The following is a 24,857-nucleotide window of genomic DNA, read 5'->3' on the forward strand; positions in this document are numbered from 1 at the left end:
CTAATTATTTAAAATTATATGGTTCACTAGACATTATGTTTTAGGCTCTATGAAGACCTAAGAACAATTTCGTTATAACATAATAGGCAATCACAAAGAGTAGTGCTCCTAGTGTGGTCGTCTGAAGATCATTAAAAACCGTTCTGGATTGAGCATTTGTTTCAGTTTCATTCCTTCTTATGTCAACCACAAAATTGTTTATGTATTATTCATAATTTTATTCACCCTAAATATTTTATGAATATTAATGTGAATATTTTATGAATATAAATGTGTTAATTATTATTCAACCTATCTTAATGTTTGAATATAATCTTAATGTTTATGGCACAATAATGGAATATATATAACGTATTTAAAAAATATAAAGTCATACATATAACATTAAATATAATTATACTAAAAAGAAATTTTGCATGAATAATAACAAAATAATCATACAAATTAACATAATTATATATATGTAGGAAAATAAATACAATGATTCCATATATACACTTAATAGCAAAAAAAATCTATGCTAAATAAGACAATAAAATCATTTATTGATTTTGTGGATTAATAAAATAATTGCACAAACTTAATTGTAAAATAAAATGTAATTAAATTCTTAAAATATCACAATTATTTAATGTTGCATGAATAAAGTAAATATATCATATAATAAATAGACCAAAATCAAATATTTGCACATTTTAATTAATTTCCAAATAACATACAAATGACCAAAATGATATGTTTTAATTAAATTGGCAAAAAAATTTAAAATGATATTTATTTTCTAAACAAGCATTAAAATCAAGAAAATAATTAAATTCCAAAAATAAATTAAAAAAGTAATTTTCATAATTTTTGTAAATTTTTCTTCAATTTTTTTTAAAAAAGTTCTGCATTAGGAAAACGACATGTGTCATACGTCCTGAGAAAACGACAAGTTGTTTTCAGCTCTTTAGTGGCAAATGACATGTCGTTTGATGTCATCTTGTTCAGCCATCCAAGTCGTTTGACCTGTTTTTTTGCAATCGGGTCACGCAACTCAGTTTTGAAACCCGGTCGGAATTGCACATTTTTAACGTCCAAATCAAGATTTTAAAGCCCAGATTTTATCAAAATGTGTGTCTAAAGGGATTCGTGGGGTTTGTTTACTTAAAAAACCACTAAAAATTGAATTTAATTTCAAAATTGTTTTTGGCCATAACAGGATTCTTCAAGATTTCAGTGACATGATGAGTTTGAAAACTCGTTTCTAATGATATTTAGATTAAAAAATGGATTTGAATCATAAAGCCAAAAAATTATAAACTATCGACTTTGAACGTGTGGGAATTTAAAAAAATTTCATTTATAATTTTTAGACTAGTTTTTCACATAAGAAATCATCAGAAACATTTATAAAGGATTTTTAATGCAACTAAAATCGAGAAATAAAATTTGATTAATAATCCAAAAATTTCAACCATTCGACAATATATATATGTATATATAAGGACATATGCATATATAAATCGTAAATATATATGTATATATGCATACAACAATAACAAGGCAGAGATAAACATGACTCTTTATACCAAATGTTAGATTAAAATTAATCTAGATACATAACAATCATAATGCGGAATAACAAGATTGTTACATAAAATTTAGAGGATCGAATATATATACCTCCAGTCATTGCTATTGAGAATCTCGATCTACAACTCTAGATCTACAAAAGAAAAATAATAGAAATTAGAACGAGTACACGAGCTTCCAAGCTCTCACTAACTCTTTTAGATGAAGTTACTGAAAGATAGAAAAATGAGCAGTGAACTTGGGGACCGATACTCTATATTTATAGAGTGAGACATTCCATCAGAGTCTCTGCCACTGATTGAGATATTCTCTCAATCAGTTGGGATATACAAAATTGGGTAACAAATAATGTTGACCATTAATTAGAATATTTTTCAATAAATAAAATATTGACTTTGATATAATAAATGAATTTAAATCAATTAGTTGTAACATAATTACTTTTATATATCATATAAATAAATATTCTAATATTCTCCCAGTTGGTCAACATTTAAATTAAAGTATAACTTAAGCCCAACGATTATCCTTGTTAGATAATAAACACATGAATCATTGCGATAGGTCCTCTATTTATGGTGAGTATTATCTTCCATGTATTACAATATATTTATTACATAACAATGTACTTTATGTGGCTATGTACTTAAACGAATAAACCATATGTTTATTCTGGTCCTATGAAGATAAAATTTTCTCAAATAAAATTAAGATGCACATAAATATGATAAAACATTAAAATAAGAGTTTCATTGATAATAATTTCAGTTTGTACAATAAATTTACATAAGGGAACCAAGTCTCATGTTCAATACATGATCCTTGAATTTATGAGGTGGCAAGCTGTTGCGGATTTTCCTAAGTGTGTGCAAGTGTACACAATCGTTGAACAAGTAGTATAATGAAAGTAATTTTTACCGTCTCCTCAAGGATTGCCAAACAAATATTGTAAGAATCAACATCAAACAATTTGGGGTACAATTAAATATATATTTTTATGATTTAATTAATTGAACTAAAGAACTAAACAAGAGAATTGAAATAGTCCTTTATCAATAATGCTAGAAAATGACAAATTGTGATTAATATGATGATCAAAGTTAGGCATATAAAATCCCCCTAATTTGTATTTTTGCCCCTGATGTTGCAACAAAGTCCATAGCAAAGTTCTCTTGTAACTAGGATTTCCAATTTAATGCACATGCCATTTTTCCACATGGTCATGTTAAAGTTCCATCAATTAGATTCACATATTCCTATGCTAAATGCAATTTCAAGAACATAATTCCAAGCATCAATCCTTCAAGTTTGCAAGGTGAATAAAATATCTCTATGTTATTCACTAATCAATAACAAAACTATCAACATGGATCAATCAAGCATTTCCACTAATTTTAACCCTTCCGGAATTAAAACTAGCTTATCTCTCACCTAAGTTGAACATTCTCAAGCAAGAAATTTGCACAATAAAATAGCTCAAATGAACAAGAGAAAATTTTCATAAAACATTCCCTCTGTTTATAAACATTTATAGAGGCCATCAACAAGATCCTGAAAAGAAACTTGAAAACTAAGTTGGAAAAGTTGAAAGGGGCCTGGGTCGAGGAACTCCCAAATGTACTCTGGGCCTACAGGACCACCCCTCGTTCCACCACTAGGGAGACACCTTTCACCTTAGCCTACGGCTGCGAGGCTGTCCTTTCGATAGAAATGAAGATTAGCTTCATCTGCACGCAGGCATATGATGACCAGGCTAACATCACAGCATTGGTCGGGAACTTGGACCTGCTAGAAGCCAAGAGAGAAAGGGCATAACTAAGGTTAGCCACATATCAGCAACAGGCAGTGAGGTACTACAATTCAAGGGTACGAGAGAGAAGGTTCAGGGTAGGAGACTTGGTGCTGAGGAAGGTACTCCCCAACATGCAAGACTCGGGGGCGGGGGTACTAGGGGCAAACTGGGAAGGACCCTACCAGGTCGCTCAGTGCATACCACCAAACACCTACAAACTGGCCCGCATGGATAACACCATTATACCTTGGGTGTGGAATGCAGAACACCTCAAGAAATACTACCAGTGAGACTTCTGCACCCATGCAAAGAAGACCTATGTTTAGTTTGTTCCCTATTATGTTCACTTAGTAAGTAAGAATTAAAGAGGCTACCTGGGTAACCTCCTAATTAGATGTAACCCTTTCATATGTATGTCATTGTAACCCGCACGCTATGAATGAAAGAGTTTGCACCTTTGCGTGTCATTCTTCTTCTCTATAGCACCCACCAAAGTGTCTGCTGCAATAAATTTCACCACACACTTGGGGGGGTAGGACAGGAGGCAAAACATACAGCAAAAAAGAGGATCCTAAAAAGGACCCCTCGTCTCGAGACCCCTTATCAGGAGGATCCTAAAAGGACCCCTTATATTAGAGGGAACCTAAAAAGGACCCCCTGTCTCGGGACCCCTTATCAGGAGGATCCAAAAAGGACCTCCTTAACAGGAGGATCCTAAAAAGGACCCCTCATATCAGAGGGAACCTAAAAAGAACCCTCTATCAGGAGGATCCTAAAAGGACCCGTTATATCAGGACCTTAAATGAGGTCCTTATATATATAAAAAATAAAAAAATGTGATGAACCCTTACAAACAGGGAGAAGACCTTGCAAGGCATCTCTTCAGTTCACAAGGATTAGCTACCCTTGTAAACATCAAGGAGGCCAAAAGGTCTTACAAAAAAAAAAAAAAAAACTTCCAAATAAAGGCAGATGCTCCCACAACAGGAAAGGCCTCAGAAAGAGCACCCACCAATAAGCCTAGAGCGGCCACCAAGCCGTCTAGCCAAAAAGGGTCCTAATAGAGACCCTTGCAAAAATAGTACTATAAATAATGACGAGAATGACACTTCTCGCAAGAAATAATAAGCGTGCACAAAAATATATAAAAGGATAACTAGAACCCAAGGGGTCAATATATCCTTATAAGAACAGTCAAGAGGCACCAAAGAAGGACCTATTGAACCCCTTCACATGGGCTCCAAAGGACCTCAAGCCTGATAAATAAAAAAGAGAACCTATCGAACCCCATCGTACGGGCTCAAAAGGACCTTGAACACAGAGGAATAAAAGCTGAATGATCGCATATGTATATATAAAAAAGAGTTTTGATAACATAACAAGACTCGGAAAAATTACAAGCAAAATAAGGCTCGAACGAGCATACACCCACAGTGGACTAACTGGAAAAAATCATAAAATGATGATCTCAAGGCCTCCTGCCACGGGCGTTCCACTCCGCCACTCGGGCAACAACGTGCTCGCCATAGGAGGAGATATCGAAGTTAGGATTCTACCTCCATACCCCATAAAGGGTGCGCTCTATGGATCTATACTCAATAGCCGCCTTGTTCGCCTTCATAGCTGCCTTGTCCGCCTCTAAGGAAGTGACCCTCCCCTGCAACGCAACTGTAGTAGCCTTGGCACCCTCAAGTTTGGTCTCTAAGCTGGTGACCCTTTCCTGCAGCATCATGGCCTTGGCAATCACCCTCTTCTTCTTTTTTGATGAGGAAGAAGCTTTTTCCAAGGCCTTCTCTAGCTTAAGCCTGGTTTCAACAAGTTACCTCTCGAGCTCCTGGACCTGGCCCGTAAGACGGTCCCTCTCAGCATTCGACGTGAAAAGGTTTTGAGCCGAATCGGTAAATCGCTAAGCCACTGTATAGGTCTGCACAAGAAAAATAACAACAACAATGATAAGCAACAAAAAAGAAGAGAAAAAAGGGATAAGGCCGACATAGATGCATGAACTCACCCAAGCAGCGGAGCACGCAAGAGCCTCCCCAAGATCCGACATAGCAAAACTCCCAAGACCACTCCAATCAGCTTCAGGAAGGTCCGTGGCGATCTGGACATACCGCCACCCGTAAGAGGCCACCATGCGGTCCACCCAAGGCACCCCTTCTGAGCCAAGGGTACTTGGTTGAGTAAGGACAAAAGACTCGCTCGCCGAAGCAGGAGGGGGCGCAGGAAGATCAGAAAAATGAGCCCCCGATGGACCAGGAAGGGATGCAGGAAGATCAAAAAAGTGAGCCCCCGATGGATCAGGGTCAAGGGAAGCCTGAGGAAAAGCATCGAAGTCCTTAGAATAAGGACAGACGAAATGCCCCGGCATGGCCTGTTGATCCTGGGAATGGGAAGCCATGTCAGGGTCTGTAGGGGCTAAAGGAGGGCATCCCCCAGGAGACGAAGATAGCTAGTGAGGCTGCCCATGTCCAAGGGATATCCCCTCTGGCACACGCTCAGCCTCACCCTCATCCGAGCGATGTTCAGCCGAAGCAGCCTTCTTCTTCTTTGATCCAAGAATATTCCACAACAACCCGGGATCCGAAACCGGGGACAGCTTGTGAAAGTTTAGTTTTTTCCACGGTGAAGAGGTATGTAGCCATTTTCTTGGCAGGGTTAGCATTGAGGAATGCATTCACTGCATTCGCCTCCGACCCAACAACTCCAGGCATGGCGAAATGCTCTGCACGATCCACACAATTGTCGACACAAACATAAGTTCCTAAACAATAAGTTTAAAAAAAAAATAGAAAAAAGGGGGCTTGAAGTACTTACTAGGAGCAGAACGAAAGTGCTCACGAACAGAGGTGAGACCCTACACAAAGCAAAAGTCCTGCTTCTAGGACCCCGGGTTGGACATAACGCCCTCTATCAAGGGGACCGAAGTATTGGCTTTTTGCAAGAAATAAAAGCCCTTGGACTTAGGAGAGGGCATGAGATTATACATGAAATACATCTCTTGGGTCGTAGAAGCACGCTGGACACGATCCATAAATGAGATGAAGAGGCAACTCAAGGTTAGCCAACTGTTGGGCGACAGCTGGAGTGGAACGAGGTCAAAATAATTGAGAACCGCGATGAAAAACAGGTGTAATGGGATTGTACCACCCGCTTTCAAGATATGTTCGCTCATAGCCACGTAACCCGAATTTGGGCAGTCAGCCTGGCACTTGTCCAAAGGAACGTATAATGCGTATTCTGGGGGAACACGATAGTTCCCTATTATTTCCAACAGTTTATTCTCGGACACATGGGACACTAGAGAGGATGCCAATAGGGGGCAGTGCCCTGATCATCAGTAGTCACCTGTCGCCGCCCTCTCTTCGGCATATCTGTAAAACCAAAAGAAAAAGGTGAGGTGGAAACATGACACTTTACCCTCCGTTTTCTCTTCCTAGCAAGAGTCTTCCACCGAGGCACCGGCTGCGAAAGCGCTAAACTAGGGTAGATCGAGAATAAGGGTTGAGGAGAAGACGGGCCCCATGACAGTCATTAGGGGAGAACGGGTTAGGAGGCTCAGGCGGGAGATGTCCCTCCATAAACTCTAACTCCATCTGCAAATCTAAAAGGGTCACCCTAAGGTTTGCTACATGGTCGTTAAGGTCAAGGGGGAAAGGTACTCCGTCTTCTCTCAACACCGAGTCTATTTCACTCTCTACCGCCCAAATTTTACACCTAAGTTCAGCCATACGCTCAAGATGACGAATATGGGCCTGCCTTAAGGTGTCATAATCATGGTAAGGATTGTCCTCAGGGGACTCTGAGTCTGAAGACAAGTCAACAAACTCGACCCCCGGAGGAACGTTGAACGGACCTTCACATGCCATGAGACCTCATCCCGAAAGCAAAAAGGGTTAACGTATAAATGAGAGGATTGCTACAAAACACAAAGGAAGGGGCTCAAAACCTTTAGGTACAAACACTCTAAATGACCCACTACGGGGTATGAATAAGGGGGCATGCAACAAGGTTAGCTCACGACAAGCTCAAGCCAAAGTACCCCATCCCAAGTAGTGCTAATTTGGACCCAATGAACATAAGGGAAAAAGAAAATATACCTCAAGCAGGTAAAATGAGGCGCTGTCGTGGTCAAAAGGAGGTTGAGGGCCGAAAGCACCGGCGCGGTCGAAGAGAAGAAAATGGTCAAAAGCACGCGTCTGTAAAAACAAAGGAAGAAGGTGTTTTAGTCCTCAAGTACATGCATGAATATAGACATACAAAAAATGAACTCAAATAATAATAAAAAAAAAGGATAGCAAAAGTGAGGTTGTGGGGGGATTGAACCCCTTACCTCTTGAAAAGAGCAAGGATCTAAATACAACTAAGCTAAGGAAGTAAGGTGTAAATAATAGGCTAGGCATAAAGGCCTATTTATAAGAATAAAAGAGGAGAGTCCACAAGATCACCTAAAGGTCCTCTCCTAGACTGGGGGGCAAGTGTGGATGCTCAAAATTCCACGCTTATGACAGGTCAAAAACACGCACATTTGGGTCCCTACCGCGGAAAGGGCCTCGCGCAGCTGGACGCACCTCGCCCAGACCAGCGCATCCCGCGCCCATGGCATCCCAGAAAGGGGCTTGCACAGCTGGATGCACCTTGTCCAGGCCAGCGCCTCGCGTGCCCATGGCATCCCAGCAAGGGCCTCGCCTCGCCTCGGCGCACCCAGCGAAGCAGCGCCTCACACAAGGGCCTCTTGCAAGACCTGTCTCATGCCTGCCCTCCCTCAGCGCACCCAGCGAAGCAGCACCTCACACAAGGGCCTCTTGCGAGACCCGTCTCGCGCCTGCCCTCCCTCAGCGCACCCAGCAAAGCAGCGCCTTGCACAAGGGCCTCTCGCGAGACTCGTCTCGTGCTTGCCCTCCCTCGACGCACCCAGTAAAGCAACACCTCACACAAGGGCCTCTCGCGAGACCCGTCTCGCGCCTGCCCTCCCTATGCGCACCCAGGGAAGCAGCACCTCGCACAAGGGCCTCTCGTGAAACCCGTCTCGCGCACCTATCGCCCACATCTAATGGGTGACCTTGTGGTGTTTTGGGCGTCTCGCGACAAGGAGCCCGTCTTGCGCCAAGGGTCCAAGGGCCCCATCATGCGCTGCGACCCCTACATGCATCAGGTATCTCACACCCTGCACCTCAAGTGAGTGTCTCCCATGAAGGCATATCGAGACTCTAACATTTAGAGGTAAAAGCCCAAGTATGATTCAAAAGTATCATACTAGTACAATCTTGTACGGGGTACGGCCTTTAAGACCCCGTATGTCCGATACGGATACTCATGCCAGACAAGTAGTGGGAGTACTGGGAGAAGGGACATGGCCTGTGTGTCTGTGGTCAGATGTCAGAGTCGACACCACCACCACCTGAACCACTACGCCTTGCACCACTCCTCTGACATTCGTACGAAATAAGAAGTGGAGACATCCTCATGGTATCTGGCCACGTATTGGAACCAACACCACTACCCCTGAGACCACTCTCCTTACAGTGTACTTGTGTACCACCTGGTCCCCTGGACTACAATGTATCAAGGGGCATTAGAGCTCACTATAAAAGGAACCCACTTCTACATGGAAGGGGGTTGGAAAAAACACTGTAGCACCACACCATAAGAAATACAAGTTCATTTCACCATTTTCTTTTGGCAACTATTCTTTGAGTTTCTGATTAGATCTTTGAAGTTTTTCATTGACAAGCTCTATATTTTGATTTTTATAACTTAACTTCGTTGACGAGTTCTCACCGTCAACAGGGGTCATTGGTTTTCTTTTATAGTTAAAGATATTTCTACTACCCTAAATTTTCTCATTGGTGTCATTCCGAATACCCTTGAATTTGATAAGGACCTAGTCCTTTCGTAGCTAGTAGGACAAAAGGTATCATGGAATCCGAGCACATCACTCTCCATTACTAATCTTACACATACCTATGATGTGCTTATGCCGTTTGCACTGTCAACTGGATGCCCTCCTCTAATCCAGTTGTTGTGTCTCAAGAATTAGCATTCTTTCTATTCAAGATTTGTTATGGTGCACAGATAGATTTTCCTTAATTATGGACCAAACTATTTCTCCAAGGAAGGCAAAAATGTAGGGGTTCAACCTATTGTTTCCACAAATCATCTTTAAGATTCTGTCATCTCAGAAAGATTTCCTGATGCCAAATGAGTCAGTTGAGATTCCTCCCCTTGGTCCCACATTCAAGCCATTTGAAGGGAAAGATCAAGTATCGAAGAAGTCCAAGTCCATGGTTATTCCCTCTGTTTCCACTACCACTGTTGTTGTTCCATCTGGTGTAAGTCTTGAGACATCATAAATGCTCGCTGTCAAGACTGATCTTACAATGGTACAAAATCGACTTGGAACATTGGAGGCCACTCAACAAGCAATCCTTGCTCAGCTAACGGCCCTAGGCAAAGGTGTTTAGTTCTATTTTTCATATTTTTTCATTTTATCTTGTTTGTCCAAAGATCATGTTCCTTGTTTTTTGTTTTTAATTATTATTACTTTGGCTCCTTGATAGACAAAAAGGGGAAGTATTTGGATTCCTGCATGGTTTTATTTTTATGTTTTGTTTGGTGTACAACTCTAGACCTTTTTTTAGGGGGGAGTTGTGTGGTATGTCATGTTAAACTTTTTTTCCAAAAATTTGACAATTATTTTCTTTGTTAGACAAAAAGGAACTTTTATTTTTTCTAACAAAGTGTTTGCTGCAGGTTTTTGAGCTCATATTGCTAAAAATATATTTTGTCTAAAAAGTTGCCAAATGGGGAGATTGTAAAATCCTATTATTGGCTAACATTTTTAATAAATATATTTTATTATTTAAATGATATTTTTTGAAATTATATATTGGGTATTTAAGTGTAATTATGTCAGATTTTGGTAAGAATCAATTCTTTGCTAAATGCATTTTATATATAGTCAACTTTCCTTAAATATTTATGGTAACCTTAAATATTAAAGAATTATTCTTTGTACATTTTTCCTTTATTTTATCTGTCTAAAATAAGGAAATTGAATGAAGCTTGTGCCCAAAAGAAGGAAATTTCGAAATGAACTTGGTTGGGTTTTAAGATCTGGTTCGTCCATTTCCTGATGCTATAGAATGGTTGTCTATCACATCTGGAAATTCCTACAGTAAATGAAATGAGAAGTTATTTTGAGTAACTTCCCAATTTGGTTTGATTTAGGTCATTAACGAGATTGGCTGGCTTAGGGGTTTTTAATCTCTATAAATACTAGGCCTAAGAAGCAGCCATTCTTACATCTTCACCATTTCTAACGCTTCATACTTTTGAAGAGTTATTTTATTTGTAAAGAGTAGTTTTTGGTATACTATCTCTTTGTTTGTTTGTTTGTGCTTTGTGTTGCTTATTCTTGAACATGCCATAAAGCTTGTGTACGTGACATAAAAGTCTTCGGGAGAAGATTTCCATAAGCCTTACTTTAGGATGAAGTAAGCACTCATCAAGATCAGAAGAGATTTCGTGCTCTTGATGATTGTCAAAATCAGATTATTAAAGTGGAGTACTTCAAGGTTGCGTCAAAGTTTTAGAGAGAGCCTAAACTTGTATAAGTCAATACTTTTTGTACTTTTGAGACTTTACTAATTGATTTTATCTCTGGGCGTAGCCCCGTGGACTAGGTTTTTCGAACCACGTAAAAAACTTCTTGTGTCACTTTACTTTTTGTTTATTTACTTTCTGTTCGTATATTATGATTCATCATCAATCTGTCTTGATACATCAAAATATATGTCTATTCAAACAATTGTTTAACTATTCGGCATTAATTAAATTGTTTGTTTCATTCAGTTGGTAATTCTAAAAAACGAAATTTCACTTTTGATGGGTTAAACCTACTCTTGGGAATGAGAGAGAATGGTTATAGAAGGATCAATTCTTATTTTCTTACGTAAACTCTTCTCTGCATCTTATCACTATTTCTCTCTCAATCTTTTCATTTATTAACACCATTTATTAAGAGAATTGTTAAGGAGCATCATTGGTGCTCAACACCATAAGTAGGTGGCATATCGTTATTGATGCACTCTTATATCGGGTCTCTTACATTTGAATTTAATAAGTATTATGGGTATCGCTAACCAACTATAATCTCACAACACTCATTTAATAATTATTCACATGTTCTCGTGCCACTTGCTCTCTCAAAATGGTAAGACTTGTATAATTTTTTTTCCCAAGATAATATATGATATATTTGCTAGTGAGTAGTAGTGACATTAGCAAATTAATCACATGCCTTCAAAACCCAAACTAATGCTCACATGCATTCAAAACCTAATACTCATATAAATTAATCATTTACTGATTATATATATGTATATTTATATAAATAAATTAGACTAGGTGTCCACTTTAGATAACTATTTTAATTTTTACCCATTATTAGTCTTCTTACTTTTATATCCAGATTTATAATGAATGTTCTCATTATACCCTTTCTCTACACAAGGTGTCCAAGCATGCTGTAAAAAATAAATTGTATTAATTGCAGTTGCCAAGAGTCACTCTCATGCCCTTGAGATAGCATAAAAAGCAACACAGCCATCATATCCAACTCTTTTTGTTGTTAGCTAATAACTTTGAATAATATTTAATAATAAATAAACACAACAAATATATAGTTAAATTAATAGCTAAAAATCTATACATTTTATTTTGTTAAGCCTTGTGGTTTAAATTTTAAGTGTTATGGTTTAAATTTTAAGTCTTGTAGTTTAAATTTTAAATACTAGTGGTTTAAATTTTAAAGACTAGTGGTTTAAATTTTAAGGAGTCGTGATTTAGATTTTAAAGGATCATGTTTTATATTTTATATGGTTGCGGTTTAGATTTTAATCACGTGGTTTAACTTTTAAGCCTTGTGGTTTAATTTTAAAGAGTCGTGGTTTAAATTTTAAGTCTTGTGGTTTAAATTTTAAAGAGTCATAGTTTAAATTTTAAGTCTTGTGGTTTAAATTTTAAAGACTATTGATTTAAATTTTAAAGAGTCATGGTTTAGATTTTAAAGGATCATGGTTTAAATTTTATACAATCGTGGTTTAGATTTTAAGCCTAGTGGTTTAACTTTTAAGCATTGTGGTTTAAATTTTAAAAAGTCGTGATTTAAATTTTAAGTCTTGTGGTTTAAAATTTTAAGTCTTATGGTTTAAATTTTAAAGAGTCGTGGTTTAAATTTTAAAGATTAGTGATTTAAATTTTAAAAAGTTTTGATTTAGATTTTAAATGATCATGATTTATATTTTATTGGTCGTGGTTTAGATTTTAAGCATAGTAGTTTAACTTTTAAGCCTTGTGGTTTAAATTTTAAAGAGTTGTAGTTTAAATTCAAGCCTCGTGGTTTAAAATTTTAAATAGTCATAGTTTAAATTTTAAGCATTGTGGTTTAAAATTTTAAGCCTTGTGGTTTAAATTTTAAGCTTTATGGTTTAAATTTTAAATCTTGTGGTTTAAATTATAAAGAGTTGTGATTTAAATATTAAAGACTAGTGATTTAAATTTTAAGAGTCGATTTGGATTTTAAATGATCATGGTTTATATTTTATATGGTCGTGGTTTAGATTTTAAGCCTAGTAGTTTAACTTTTAAGCCTTGTGGTTTAAATATTAAAGAGTCGTAATTTAAATTCAAGTCTCGTTGTTTAAATTTTAAAGAGTTGTGGTTTAAATTTTAAAGAGATGTTGTTTAAATTTTAAGCCTTGAGTTTAAATTTTAAGCCTTGCGGTTTAAATTTTAAAAACTACTGGTTTAAATTTTAAAGAGTCGTGGCTTAGATTTTAAATGATTATGATTTATATTTTATATAGCTGTGGCTTAGATTTTAAGCCTAGTGATTTAACTTTAAGTCTTGTGGTTTAAATTTTTAAAAGTCGCGGTTTAAATTTTAAAGCTTGTGGTATAAATTTTAAAGAGTGGTAGTTTATATTTAAGCTTTGTAGTTTACTTTTTGAAGAGTTATGGTTTAAATTTCAAGCATTGATGTTAAACTTTTAAATGATCGTGATTTAGATTTTATGTCCTGAGGTTTATATTTTAAATGATTATTGTGTTTATATTAAGATTCATTGTTTACATTTTAATCCTTAATTTTTACATTTTAAAGAATAATTTTTCATAAATTGAATACAATCTTATAAATATATTTGTCACATATATATGACACATTACAATTAGAATGTATTTCTCATTTAATTATAATATGACACATATAATACACACTACAACAATACTTAGAACTGTGTCCTCAAATAAGGTCATTTGGAAAGTTTCATGATAATTGTTAACTGAGATTTTCGGCAACTCTATTTATAACTAATATTTACTGATAATTATAATGAAAGTAGAAGATTAACACTGGGTTTTTACGTGGTTGGGGCGTTAACTAGCCTTAGTCCACGAGTCTATATTATTAGAGCTCGAAGAAGCTTTTACAATGGAGTTTCCTCTCTATATTTCGACGGAGTTACTGTATTTTTTTTTTTTGTCAGGAGAGCCCCTTTTACGGTGTTCTGTAGCTTATATTTATAGGCTCATGGGAGCACCGGGTCTGGGCCGGGTATGACCCGAGCCCATCAGAGATGGGAATATTCCTGGCCTTTCTAGTGGAGGCCCAATACAAAAGGTGCAAAATACGTAAATTCCAAACCAACTAAGGCCTAACAGGTTGACCTCGGAGCAACATCTCGCCCGACAAAACGGTGCTTTTAGTCTGGACACTTCGAGTTACGAGGCAGATTCAGGAGACAAGACCAATCAGAGTACCTGACAGCGCAGACCTGAAACAACGGCGTGCAATCCCGAGGTGCCCTTTTCTGCAGGTGAAAATTGGGGACAACGCCCACGCCGAGTGAGGCGGCTTCAGGGTCCGGGACGCCTGACCCCTCCAACCGGGGGGTGAGGTGATCCGGGTCCATTTACCTTTGTCCCGCTTCATTTACCACAGGCCCGAATCGTACCAGGGTCCGGGACCTGGACGCGTAGGTCGCGGGGGATCCAAGCGCTCTGTACGTTGCCCGGACTGTCATCCCGGAGGACAAACCCGGAGGAACATGCCGGACCCCTCTAATGGGCCCAGACCTGCATCCCCGGTCCGTACCCCTCCCTCTGGGCGCCCTTCGTACCAGGAGGCCTTGGGTCGGGCCGGGCCCGCACGCTTACATGACCCCTGACAGTGGGCCCGGACTGTTGGGGTTTTATGCCCTAATTAAAACCCAAATTCTTTGTAATCTCATTTTATTATCAATAAATGAATAGAAATCATTTTTTGACTTGGTCAATCACTTCGCTCACATGTTTTATTTTCATGATTATTTGTTTAATATAAACTTCTATTAAATCCAGAGCATATAGCTAATCTTATTTATAGTGACGTAATCACAGTGGAATATAAATATGATTATATGTTAAAAAAAAAGTTAGTCCTAAGATTAGTCAGTGCACCGGATTTACACTGACTTGCCAATCTACGATATGATCTACTTACACATTACATTGTTATGTTCTTTCCAGAACATTGGCAAAGTAGATAAGATCGGATGTATTTGTTACATCGGACAGGACCGATATTGACAGTTGATAAGATAAGTAAACATACCGTTATTATCTATTCTAGTCATATCATATAGTTGACCATAGGTCAATTCAATCTCAATTCTGAGTGGTTAGTACTCTAACTGATTGTATTATTTGAGTTCTTTGACTTGTTCGTTACCAGCTTACCCTACGGACTAGCCCATACTTACATCTTGGGAACTCGGTAGTATAATTGAGTGGGAGTGTTAATCATAGATATGAACATCTATAGCTTCTGATGAAGAAGTGAAACGATGGTTTCCTTTTAGTTTGGTTCAAGGTGATAAATGATAGAGATCTCATTTCAGTAATTAAATTAGTTTACTGAAATATCATTTACAAGGAACTAAGTGTTTTAAGGATAAAATACAATGAGGGGTAAAACGGTATTTTAGTCCTATCTCATTGTAGACCGTCTATAGAGGATTGAGTGACAATTATGGTTGTAACAATGGATAATTAATAGCGTATCTATATTTGTTATAGAGCGTTCTATGAATTCAAGAGTGCAATTCCGAGTCTATAGTGGAGTCACGATGAATTAATAAGTTAGTAAATTTATTTGTTAAATTTATGATAACTTATTGGAGCTTGATTTCATAGGCCCATGGTCCCCATTGTACCTTGGATAAAATCATCTAGATAGTCTCAATTAATTGATTTAATTATCAATTAGAATTATCAAAGTTGACCATGTCAATTTTGGATAGTTTCACAGAGTTGTGTAATTTTGAGAAGAAAAGATAAATTATGGCAGATTTATTAATTAAGATAAATTGGTATCTAAATTAATAAATAAATTTAAATCAAGGTTCAAATTATAAATAATTAATTTGATAAAGGATTTAAATAATTATTTAATTAATTAAATCAATAGAAAATAATACAGGCCTTGATTTTAAGGACAATGGGCTTATAATCAAATGAGAAATTTCTCGGGCCTATAGGCCATGATAATTTCGACCTAGGGCTTCAAAATGGCTGTTATTTTATTGATTTTTTTTAATTAAATTTAATGACCTAATTGAGTCTATAAAAAGAGTACTTAGAGAGAAGATTTTAGAGACGGCAGATAAGTCACAAGTCAGATTTTCTGATAGTTTTATATTCTCTTTAAACACAAGTCTTTTTCTAAGCCACTTTGTTACTTTTTCTTCTTCTCTCTATATCTATCTCATGTGTTGAGAATTTCCCACACTAGTCTAGGTGGTTCTAAGGATACATTGGAAGATCGTGAAGAAAATAGAAGATCGGTTCAGTTTCTTGATAATACTCTGCGACAGAAAGGATACAAGAGTTAGAGAAACTGAAGGAAGGACTCTTAATTCCGCTGCGTATACTTTAAGTATTATATTATTTGTTTATCTTTGAATTCAATTTTAGAAACATGTTTTATGCTATCTTGTATTAATTTGTTTAATATTAGATATACGTGAAAATAAATAAAGATCCTGTATAAGCTTTTTCCAACACGGACGAAGGTCCCGAGCCCATGCAGGAAATGGGGATAACAATAATAATGGATAAAATTTATCTAAATATATTTAGTGTCTAGTTTTAGTTAACTACTCCTAAAAATAGGTAGTTCTCAAAATATATATATCTTTATATTTATAAATATGACATTACAAAATTTGACACAATGACATTCATTATAGCCCATGTGCTCATGCAAATACTATATATATATGCATTATATAACAAGTATATATATATATATTTAAAATAAAAATACAATATATTTATTGATTTTTGTATTTTGTCAAGATACCAATATTACATAGATTAATTAATGAACATCACATGACAACTTAAAAGTTAATGGTAAAAAATCTTAGGACCCCTATTTAATATATACTAATTTATATAACTACTATGTACATATACATATTATATAAATTAGTATATATATAAGACTTCTCAATTGTTACTACCTATAGATGAGTACTAATAATTATGATGATGTGGTAACTGTTGACTGTGTTTTTAGCCAACGACGTGAGAACGTCAATAACGACAAGCCTTCAAGAGAATGTAAATGTCAACAGACAGTTTAATAAAGAAAATAAAGAACACACAAGATTTTTATAGTGGTTCAGCCCCGATTGTCAGTAATAGCCTAATCCACTTAGAGTTGTGATTTATAGATCCGTACTCAAGATCAGATGGACTGAGCCAACTGAGTTTCTTCAGTACAGATTGCAAAAATAAAATAATTCTCTCAAATGCCAGCACTTTCTCTCTCTAAAATACTCAGACCCAAATTTCTCTCTCTAGAAAGAAGAAGCAGAAGAAGCCCCTCTCTCATCCCATAAGCCCTCTATTTATAGGCTTTGGGTCATACATACGGTATCCCCTAGAACCGGGATATTTTATTATATTTATTACATTTAAATTACAAAGAAACATTCAAAATTCAAAATGTAACAAACCCCTCATTTGTGGGAAGAATGAGAGATTCTCGCATATCTTGTTGAAGTTGTTTCTGGGAATCTTGACCTAGTTCTCCTCGTCAAACACATGCATGTTGATTACATGCAAGTATTGGTCAGATATACTCCTCCAAGCTTTCCTTGGCTCAAGGTGATATATGCATGGCTCTCCTCGGACCAAGGTCATGCATGCTTAGCTCTCCTCGGACCAAGGTGCACTTGGCTTGGTTATGACATCTTTCAAGCAGTCCAAATCCTTCGTCAGTCTACCGGATCACCTTATCACAACTCTAATGAGTCAATGTATTTATTGACTATTTAATATGTTTTTTACGGACCATGTACTGTTATTTGTCACCATTATTGCCACGTCATTGATCTCCAATTTTTGGGTATAACAGTAACATAATGATTTGTTATAATAAGTCACCAACAGGTAAATATTTTTTTTCTACATTAATTTTGAATTTAGGTTTTTTTTGTCATAATTAATGTTGTTTCCAACTAATGAGAAACACTAGCTATATTTAGAAATTGACATGCATTTGAAAAATAAAAAGTTTGTACAATATTATATTTTCATAATAAATACATGTTTTTCATTAGGTAACATTTCCAAAAATTTGAAAAAATTAAAATTTATTTTTACAAATATTAATTAACAACTATAAATATGTATTATTGATCTTAATTCAACAATTAATATTAAAATAACTATGGGTAGTAAATATTAAGAGAGCACCCATACATAATACATATATATATGTGATCAAATATATTAATTTATATATGATAATATATATGTATATAGTAGTTAATGTACTAATTTAGTATTCTAAGTTTATTGATTTTTTTGCATGATAAATTGAAGCATATTCTGAAATTAAATGTAATAAATTTAACATTTCGACACTATCTTTTGGTTTTTTTTTTTTTTTTTTTTTGCTTGGAACATTTTCAACATAATATAACAACTAACCAGTTAAATTTAGCAGCAACTGGCCTATTATTAAACTTTACCAACACATCATTAAAAATAAAAAAAAAACCTTCACCAACCTTAGTACCTTAAAATAATTACGAGGCAATATCAAACGTTTTCATGCAGATACAGAATAGAAATAGAAATAATCATTATTCATACGTAATAATTAAGCTGCTAAGTCCATGACTCTGTGAGTTTGGTCAACGCAACCTGAGACGACCCGCCTTTTGACAAAGCTGCTATCGCTTCATTTTTCATTTCCAGGACCATGCCCCGGACCGAGTCACCACTTTCCGAGTTCATCAACTCACTAACTCGCTTCTCTACTTCATTAGCTCGCACGAACCCATCTTCAAGCTCATTCAATGGCAGAGCAATCTTAAACTCCTCAACCAGCACCACTCTGTTAAACCTCTGTTCCGCGTAGAGCGGCCACGCCACCATGGGAACGCCAGCACACACCGCTTCGAGCACCGAGTTCCATCCACAGTGAGTCACGAACCCACCTACCGAGTCATGATTTAGCACCTCAACTTGTGCCGCCCAATTCTTCACCACCAGTCCCCTCTCCTTAGTCCGATGCAAGAATCCCTCGGGTAACAACGAATCCAAATCCGGGTCGGGCAGACACGACGTTGCCACGGTGACCGGACTTCGCACCACCCACAAGAACCTCTGCCCGCTCCTCTCCAACCCAGCGGCTGTTTCTCTCAATTGATCTGTAGTAAATGAGCCCAGACTTCCGAAACAAAGAAAGACAACGCTTCGACTCGGTTGTGAGTCGAGCCACCTCAGTGACTCGGACCGTACTTTTCCTCTTCCTTCTTTGGTATGGATCAACGGTCCAATGCAATGGATGGGAGGAGAACGGCCCTCGGGGACGCATAAGCCGTCTGTTATGGCTTTGATGGCTCTCGGCTCCAGTGAGTCAAACGTGTTCACAATCATTCCGGCAGATTCAGAGAAATAAGCCGGGCATGCAAGAAAATTATCATAGGCCTTGTCACGACGATCGAGAATCGGCTTTGCCATGTCAGAAGACGGGATCGGTGGTACTCCAGGAATATTTTGAAGGATATTTTGGTCTTTAAAGCTTTTCTGGGAATTTTTGTGAAGGGTCGGCAAATAAAAAGAGGCGGCTAAGTCAGATGCCGATGAAGTGTAGAAGAAGAAACAAGGGATGTTGAGCTGGTTAGAGACAGTGAGTGTTTCGGCGCAGAAGAAGTCAATGATGAATGCGTGAACGATGTCATTTTTGGAGATGGAGCTGAGAGTTTGAAAAACGGTAGGCTTGTTAAAGCGGATGAATTCGAAGAGGAGGTTCTCGTGGTGGGGTGAAGAGGCTGCAATGGAGGGAGGGAAGTCGATGGTTGGGAGATGGTGGAAGGTGATGGAAGGAGTGGTGGTGGAGACGGTGGCGATGTAGGGAGCAGTGTCGCCAGAGTTGTATGGAGCGGTGGTTATGAGGATGTGAATGGAGAGTGATGGTTTGAAGGTGAGGATGAGCTTGCCGAGCTCCACCATGGAGATTAGGTGGCCTATGGCTGGTGCTGGGTATAAGACTATGGTTGACTTCATCTTCTGCCCAATGACTCCAATTGTAACAACAGCAATGAGACGGGTAGTATATTAGGTTCGTTTCAGTTTGTTTAGACTAAATAAAATTTTATCTATCACGTTACCCAGAGCTGGACAGTACTCAATGTATGGATCTGAGATTTTAGTATTGAAAAACAGTTTTCGAATAAAAAAATGGTCGTATTGAAAAACACTATAGTAAATTTTTTAAGCGGATAGCATTGAAACAAAAATTCAAAATTTTAAAATTTAGTCAACCCCTGAAAACACATCAGACCCTGCCTGATCTGAGCACAAAAAACACAGAAGAAGATGAGACCCTTAACAACACCACCGGGACACAGCCTCCCGTTCTTGCTGAACTTCGATACCCCATGAAATAACAATTATTATATGTTATATGTTGTACTTTGAATACAATGAAATGATAAGGTTCGAGTTTAACAAAGAGAATTTTTCAGAACTCGCTCACCTGAAAATCAAATATGGATGAGTATCGAGTAGCATCGAGCACAATATTATAAATATATGAGTTTATACTATTTTGAACCATGTGTTTTGTCTAATTATCTGTTTGGACCTTATATTTTGATAAATTATTTTTTGGATTCTATATTTTATAAAATGGTTAAAATAGAACCATAAACTCAATTTTGATAAAAAAAAAATTGAATATAACAACACACTTTTTAAGCAGAATGATTTTATTTTTGTTGTGAATTGTTAGTTTGGTAAATTATTTGTGATTTTAGTTGAGAAAATATTGATCAAAATTAGGTTTAGGGTTTTATTTTAACCATTTTACAAAACATATGATCCAAAAAGTAATTTTTCAAAACACAGGGTCCAAATAGATAATGGGACAAAATACAGAGTCCAAAAAAGTATAAACCCAATATATATATATATGATATTTATGATATTTTTATCAATTGTTAATTTCTTCCATAAAGATGATGACATCAATTATTTATTTATTAAATAGAAAACATAATCGCTCTTAGCCCACTCTTTGTAATTATTAAAAAAATATACATATTTTAAAATATTTTTTTGGAATAAGGTATGGATTACTTTTCACCTACTAGTATAATATGTTCTTTACATAGACACGTGAGGGCGTCTTGATCACAATTTCTTTCATAATGGTGTTCATTGTATAACAAACATTTTACAGGTTTTTGAAAAATTCTCAATAATTAAAGTGTCAAAAACAATGTTCAAAAAGCTTGTTGTACGCCTACTTTTATTTTTTATTATTATTATCATTATTATACGCTTTGCATGATTTTTTTTAATAAAAAGTTTAAATTATGTATAAGAAAATTTATATTTTGTGTAAGACTTATTTTGGCTGATTACCCGTGTAACGTCCCAAATTACTTAATAAGACTTAGGACCTTGATTAGTGGGCCAGGACGATAAATTATGGAAATTATGTGTTTATGTGATATATATGTGTATCATTATATGATTATGTGAGTTATATTATAATATAACTTGATATGCATGTGTTAGGTGTATTAAATATGCATGTGGGCCCATTTCTCATTAAAATGGCAATTTTAGTGGCTCGTTATGGGTATATTTGATGTGGAATTGTAATCCACAGTAAAAAGGATAAACTAACATACTGTTAGTTTATACAGTTAGTTGTTAAAATTAGTTAGTGTGCATCAAGGTTATTTTAGTCATTTCGTTCTCTATGTCTTAGTTATAAAAGGGGCTCGGGATACACATTGTAAAGTACTGTAATTCATATTGAATTAGTGAGTTGAGAGCCTAGATAGAGAGGTTGTGAAGCTGTGAAGAAGAGTTCAGCCGATTGACTTCAAGAAGATCAAGAAAGAACTCGAATTGAGTTCTTGGAGAAGTTTTGAGACTAGTGATGCACCTAACATTGTTAGCTTTGTAATTTCATCCCTTAAATCAATAAAAGAGACTACTCAGGGGAGTGAACAGGAAGTAGGTCCTTGGTTTGGCCGAACCTGTATAATTCTTGTGTCTTTGATTACTTTACTGCATTATTGTTTACTGTTATGTTTTGCTGACTTTAATTGCTTTAGCATTACCTTAGCAATTTTATTGTTCGATTGTTTCTTGCATTATTTTAACAGTTTTATTAGTTATTGTATTGGAGTATTTGTGCATTGCTGAGTTCTGTGTTGTAGGAAAGAATTACAACAGTGGTATCAGAGACAGGTTCTAGATTCAAAGAAAAGAAAAGAACTCAGCTGTGAAGATTCAAGAATTGCATAAAGATGACTTCATCTTCAACAAGATTCGACCTAGAGAAATTTGATGGATCAGGGGACTTTAGTCTGTGGAAAGAAAAGATGATGGCCATATTGATCTACCAAAAACTCGATTCAGCATTGGAAGAGGTCACTGAGAAATCTGAGAAAGAAACTGATGCAGTAAAGAAGAAGGAGACTGACACTGTGATGAAACAAGCTCGATCAGCAATCATCATGAATTTGGCAGACAATGTACTGAGGCAAGTTATTGGAGAGAAAACGGCTCTAGGAATCTGGAACAAATTGAATCAATTGTACATGGCAAAGTCCACTGCAACAAAGATCTTCTTGAAAGGTAAATTTTATGGTTTCAAGATGAATGCTACTGTTTCACTTGAACAGAATTTAGATGATTTGAACAAGATTGTTCTATCATTGACTAACATGGGAGAGGTCATAAAAGAGGAAGATCAAGCAGTGATTGTTCTGAATGGTTTACCCGAACAATTCAAGGAGATGAAGACTGTTATAATGTATAGCAGGGATACCTTGACTCTTGAAGATGTGATGAGCACTCTCAGATCGAGAGATGCTGAATTAAACTGGCAGAAGGCTGCAAAACAGGAGTCAAAGATAGATGAGGCTTTGATCACTCGAGGCAGACAACCATGGAGAAACAACTCAAGAAACAGAAGGAATTCAAGATCAAAATCAAGATCAAAAGAGACCAGAAGATGTCACCATTGTGGCAAAGTAGGACACCTGATCAAAAGCTGCTGGGAATTAAGAAACAAAAAGAAAAGGGACAAGGAAGAAGAAAACAAGAGCAATGATTCGAATGCAGTAGTTAATGATATTTACAGCTCAGATGGAGATGTATTTGCTGTAATCAACATACAAAGAAAGAATACAGAATTGAGCAATGGAGATGCATGCACAGGTTCAGGTCTTAGAGACCATGAAGAGTGGATTCTAGATAGTGGTTGTACTTACCACATGAGTCCAAATAGAAGCTGGTTTATGGACTACTCAGAGATAGATGGTGGGAGTGTTATGATGGGCAATGATCATAAATGTCAGGTTGTTGGCATTGGAAATATTGCTATTCGGAATGCAGATGGCACAATAAAGGTTTTAAACAAAGTCAGGCATATTCCAGATTTGAAAAGAAACTTGATTTCTTTAGGCACCTTGGATGATGAAGGATATGAGTATAGAACTGGTAAAGGGACTATGAGGATTACAAAAGGGTCATTATTGGTCATGAAAGGCATTAAGAGACTTGGATTATATTTCCTAGATGGAAAGACCATACCTCCTGCACAGGCAGCTGCTGTTAGCAAATGCAAAACAGATTCAAAATTATGGCATGCTCGATTGGGGCACATAAGTGAACAAGGTTTAGTTGAGTTGTCTAAACAAGGTTTATTACAGAATTATAATCATGCTAACCTACCTTTCTGTGAGATTTGTGTACAGGGTAAACAACATAGACTAAAGTTCTCTCACAGCAATTATAGAGCAAACAAGGTGCTGGAATACATACATGCAGATTTATGGGGTGCAAGCAGGATTAAAACTCCAGGAGGTAACCAGTATTTCTTGTCCATTATTGATGACTATAGTAGAAAGGTGTGGGTACTACTATTGAAACATAAGAGTGAGTGTTTAAACAAGTTTAAAAACTGGAAAGTTTATGTTGAAACTCAAACTGAGTTAAAAATAAAAACACTTAGGACTGATAATGGACTAGAGTTTATAAATGAGGAATTCTCTGATTTATGTGTTAAAAATGGTATGCAAAGACATAGGACAGTAATCAAAACTCCTCAGCAAAATGGCATTGCTGAGAGAATGAATAGAACACTTTTAAATAAAGTGAGATGTCTTTTACTTGAATCTGGTTTACCCAAGAAATATTGGGGAGAGGCTTTGTATACTGCTTGTTATCTAATAAACAGGAGTCCAAGTAGAGCAATTAATCTGAAGACTCCTGAGGAACTGTGGAGTAAAAGACCACCATCTCTTGCACATCTCAGAACCTTTGGTTGTGCAGCATATGCACATAGTGTTGAAGACAAACTTGGTAAGAGATCGATTAAATGTGTTTTAATGGGATACCAAGTTGGGGTCAAAGGTTACAGGCTACTTTCTACTGAAACTAACAAGATTTTAATAAGTAGAGATGTGATTTTTAATGAGTTAGATTTTCCCTTTAAAAGAAATGAGAAAGGTTCTGTTTCTGATGTTTCAGGTAACAAGTTACCAAGCAAAGCTGGTGTTCAGATTGAGGTGGAACCTCCCAACATAGAACTGAATGAACAGGAGAGTTTTGAACCTGAGATTGAGACTGAAACTCAAGAAGAAGACTTAAGTAATTACCAGCTAGCTCGAGACAGGATCAGAAGAGATGTCAAGGCACCTGAAAGATACATAGAGGCAGACATCATAGCATATGCACTTTCTATTGCAAACCAGTCAACAGAACCAGAACCAAGAAGCTACTCAGAGGCAATAAACAGCAGAGATTCTCAGAAATGGAAACAGGCCATGATGGAAGAACTGAACTCACTTAAAGAAGACAACACCTGGAAGTTGGTATTCAAACCTGAAAGACAGAAGAT

At 36.6% G+C, this 24,857-nt stretch overlaps 1 protein-coding gene across 1 annotated transcript; it reads right to left on the reverse strand.

Moving 5' to 3' along the window:
* Positions 1-18,592: 18,592 nt before the first annotated feature.
* Positions 18,593-20,012, reverse strand: LOC133780329 (UDP-glycosyltransferase 88A1-like). The gene has a single exon (XM_062220137.1). It carries the CDS (start codon positions 19,994-19,996, stop codon positions 18,593-18,595), a length of 1,404 nt encoding a protein of 467 aa, XP_062076121.1. The 5' UTR covers positions 19,997-20,012.
* Between the last annotated feature and the right edge of the window lie 4,845 nt (positions 20,013-24,857).

The sequence above is a fragment of the Humulus lupulus genome, chromosome 5, assembly GCF_963169125.1.
Source record: "Humulus lupulus chromosome 5, drHumLupu1.1, whole genome shotgun sequence".
Taxonomy (NCBI): Eukaryota; Viridiplantae; Streptophyta; class Magnoliopsida; order Rosales; family Cannabaceae; genus Humulus; species Humulus lupulus.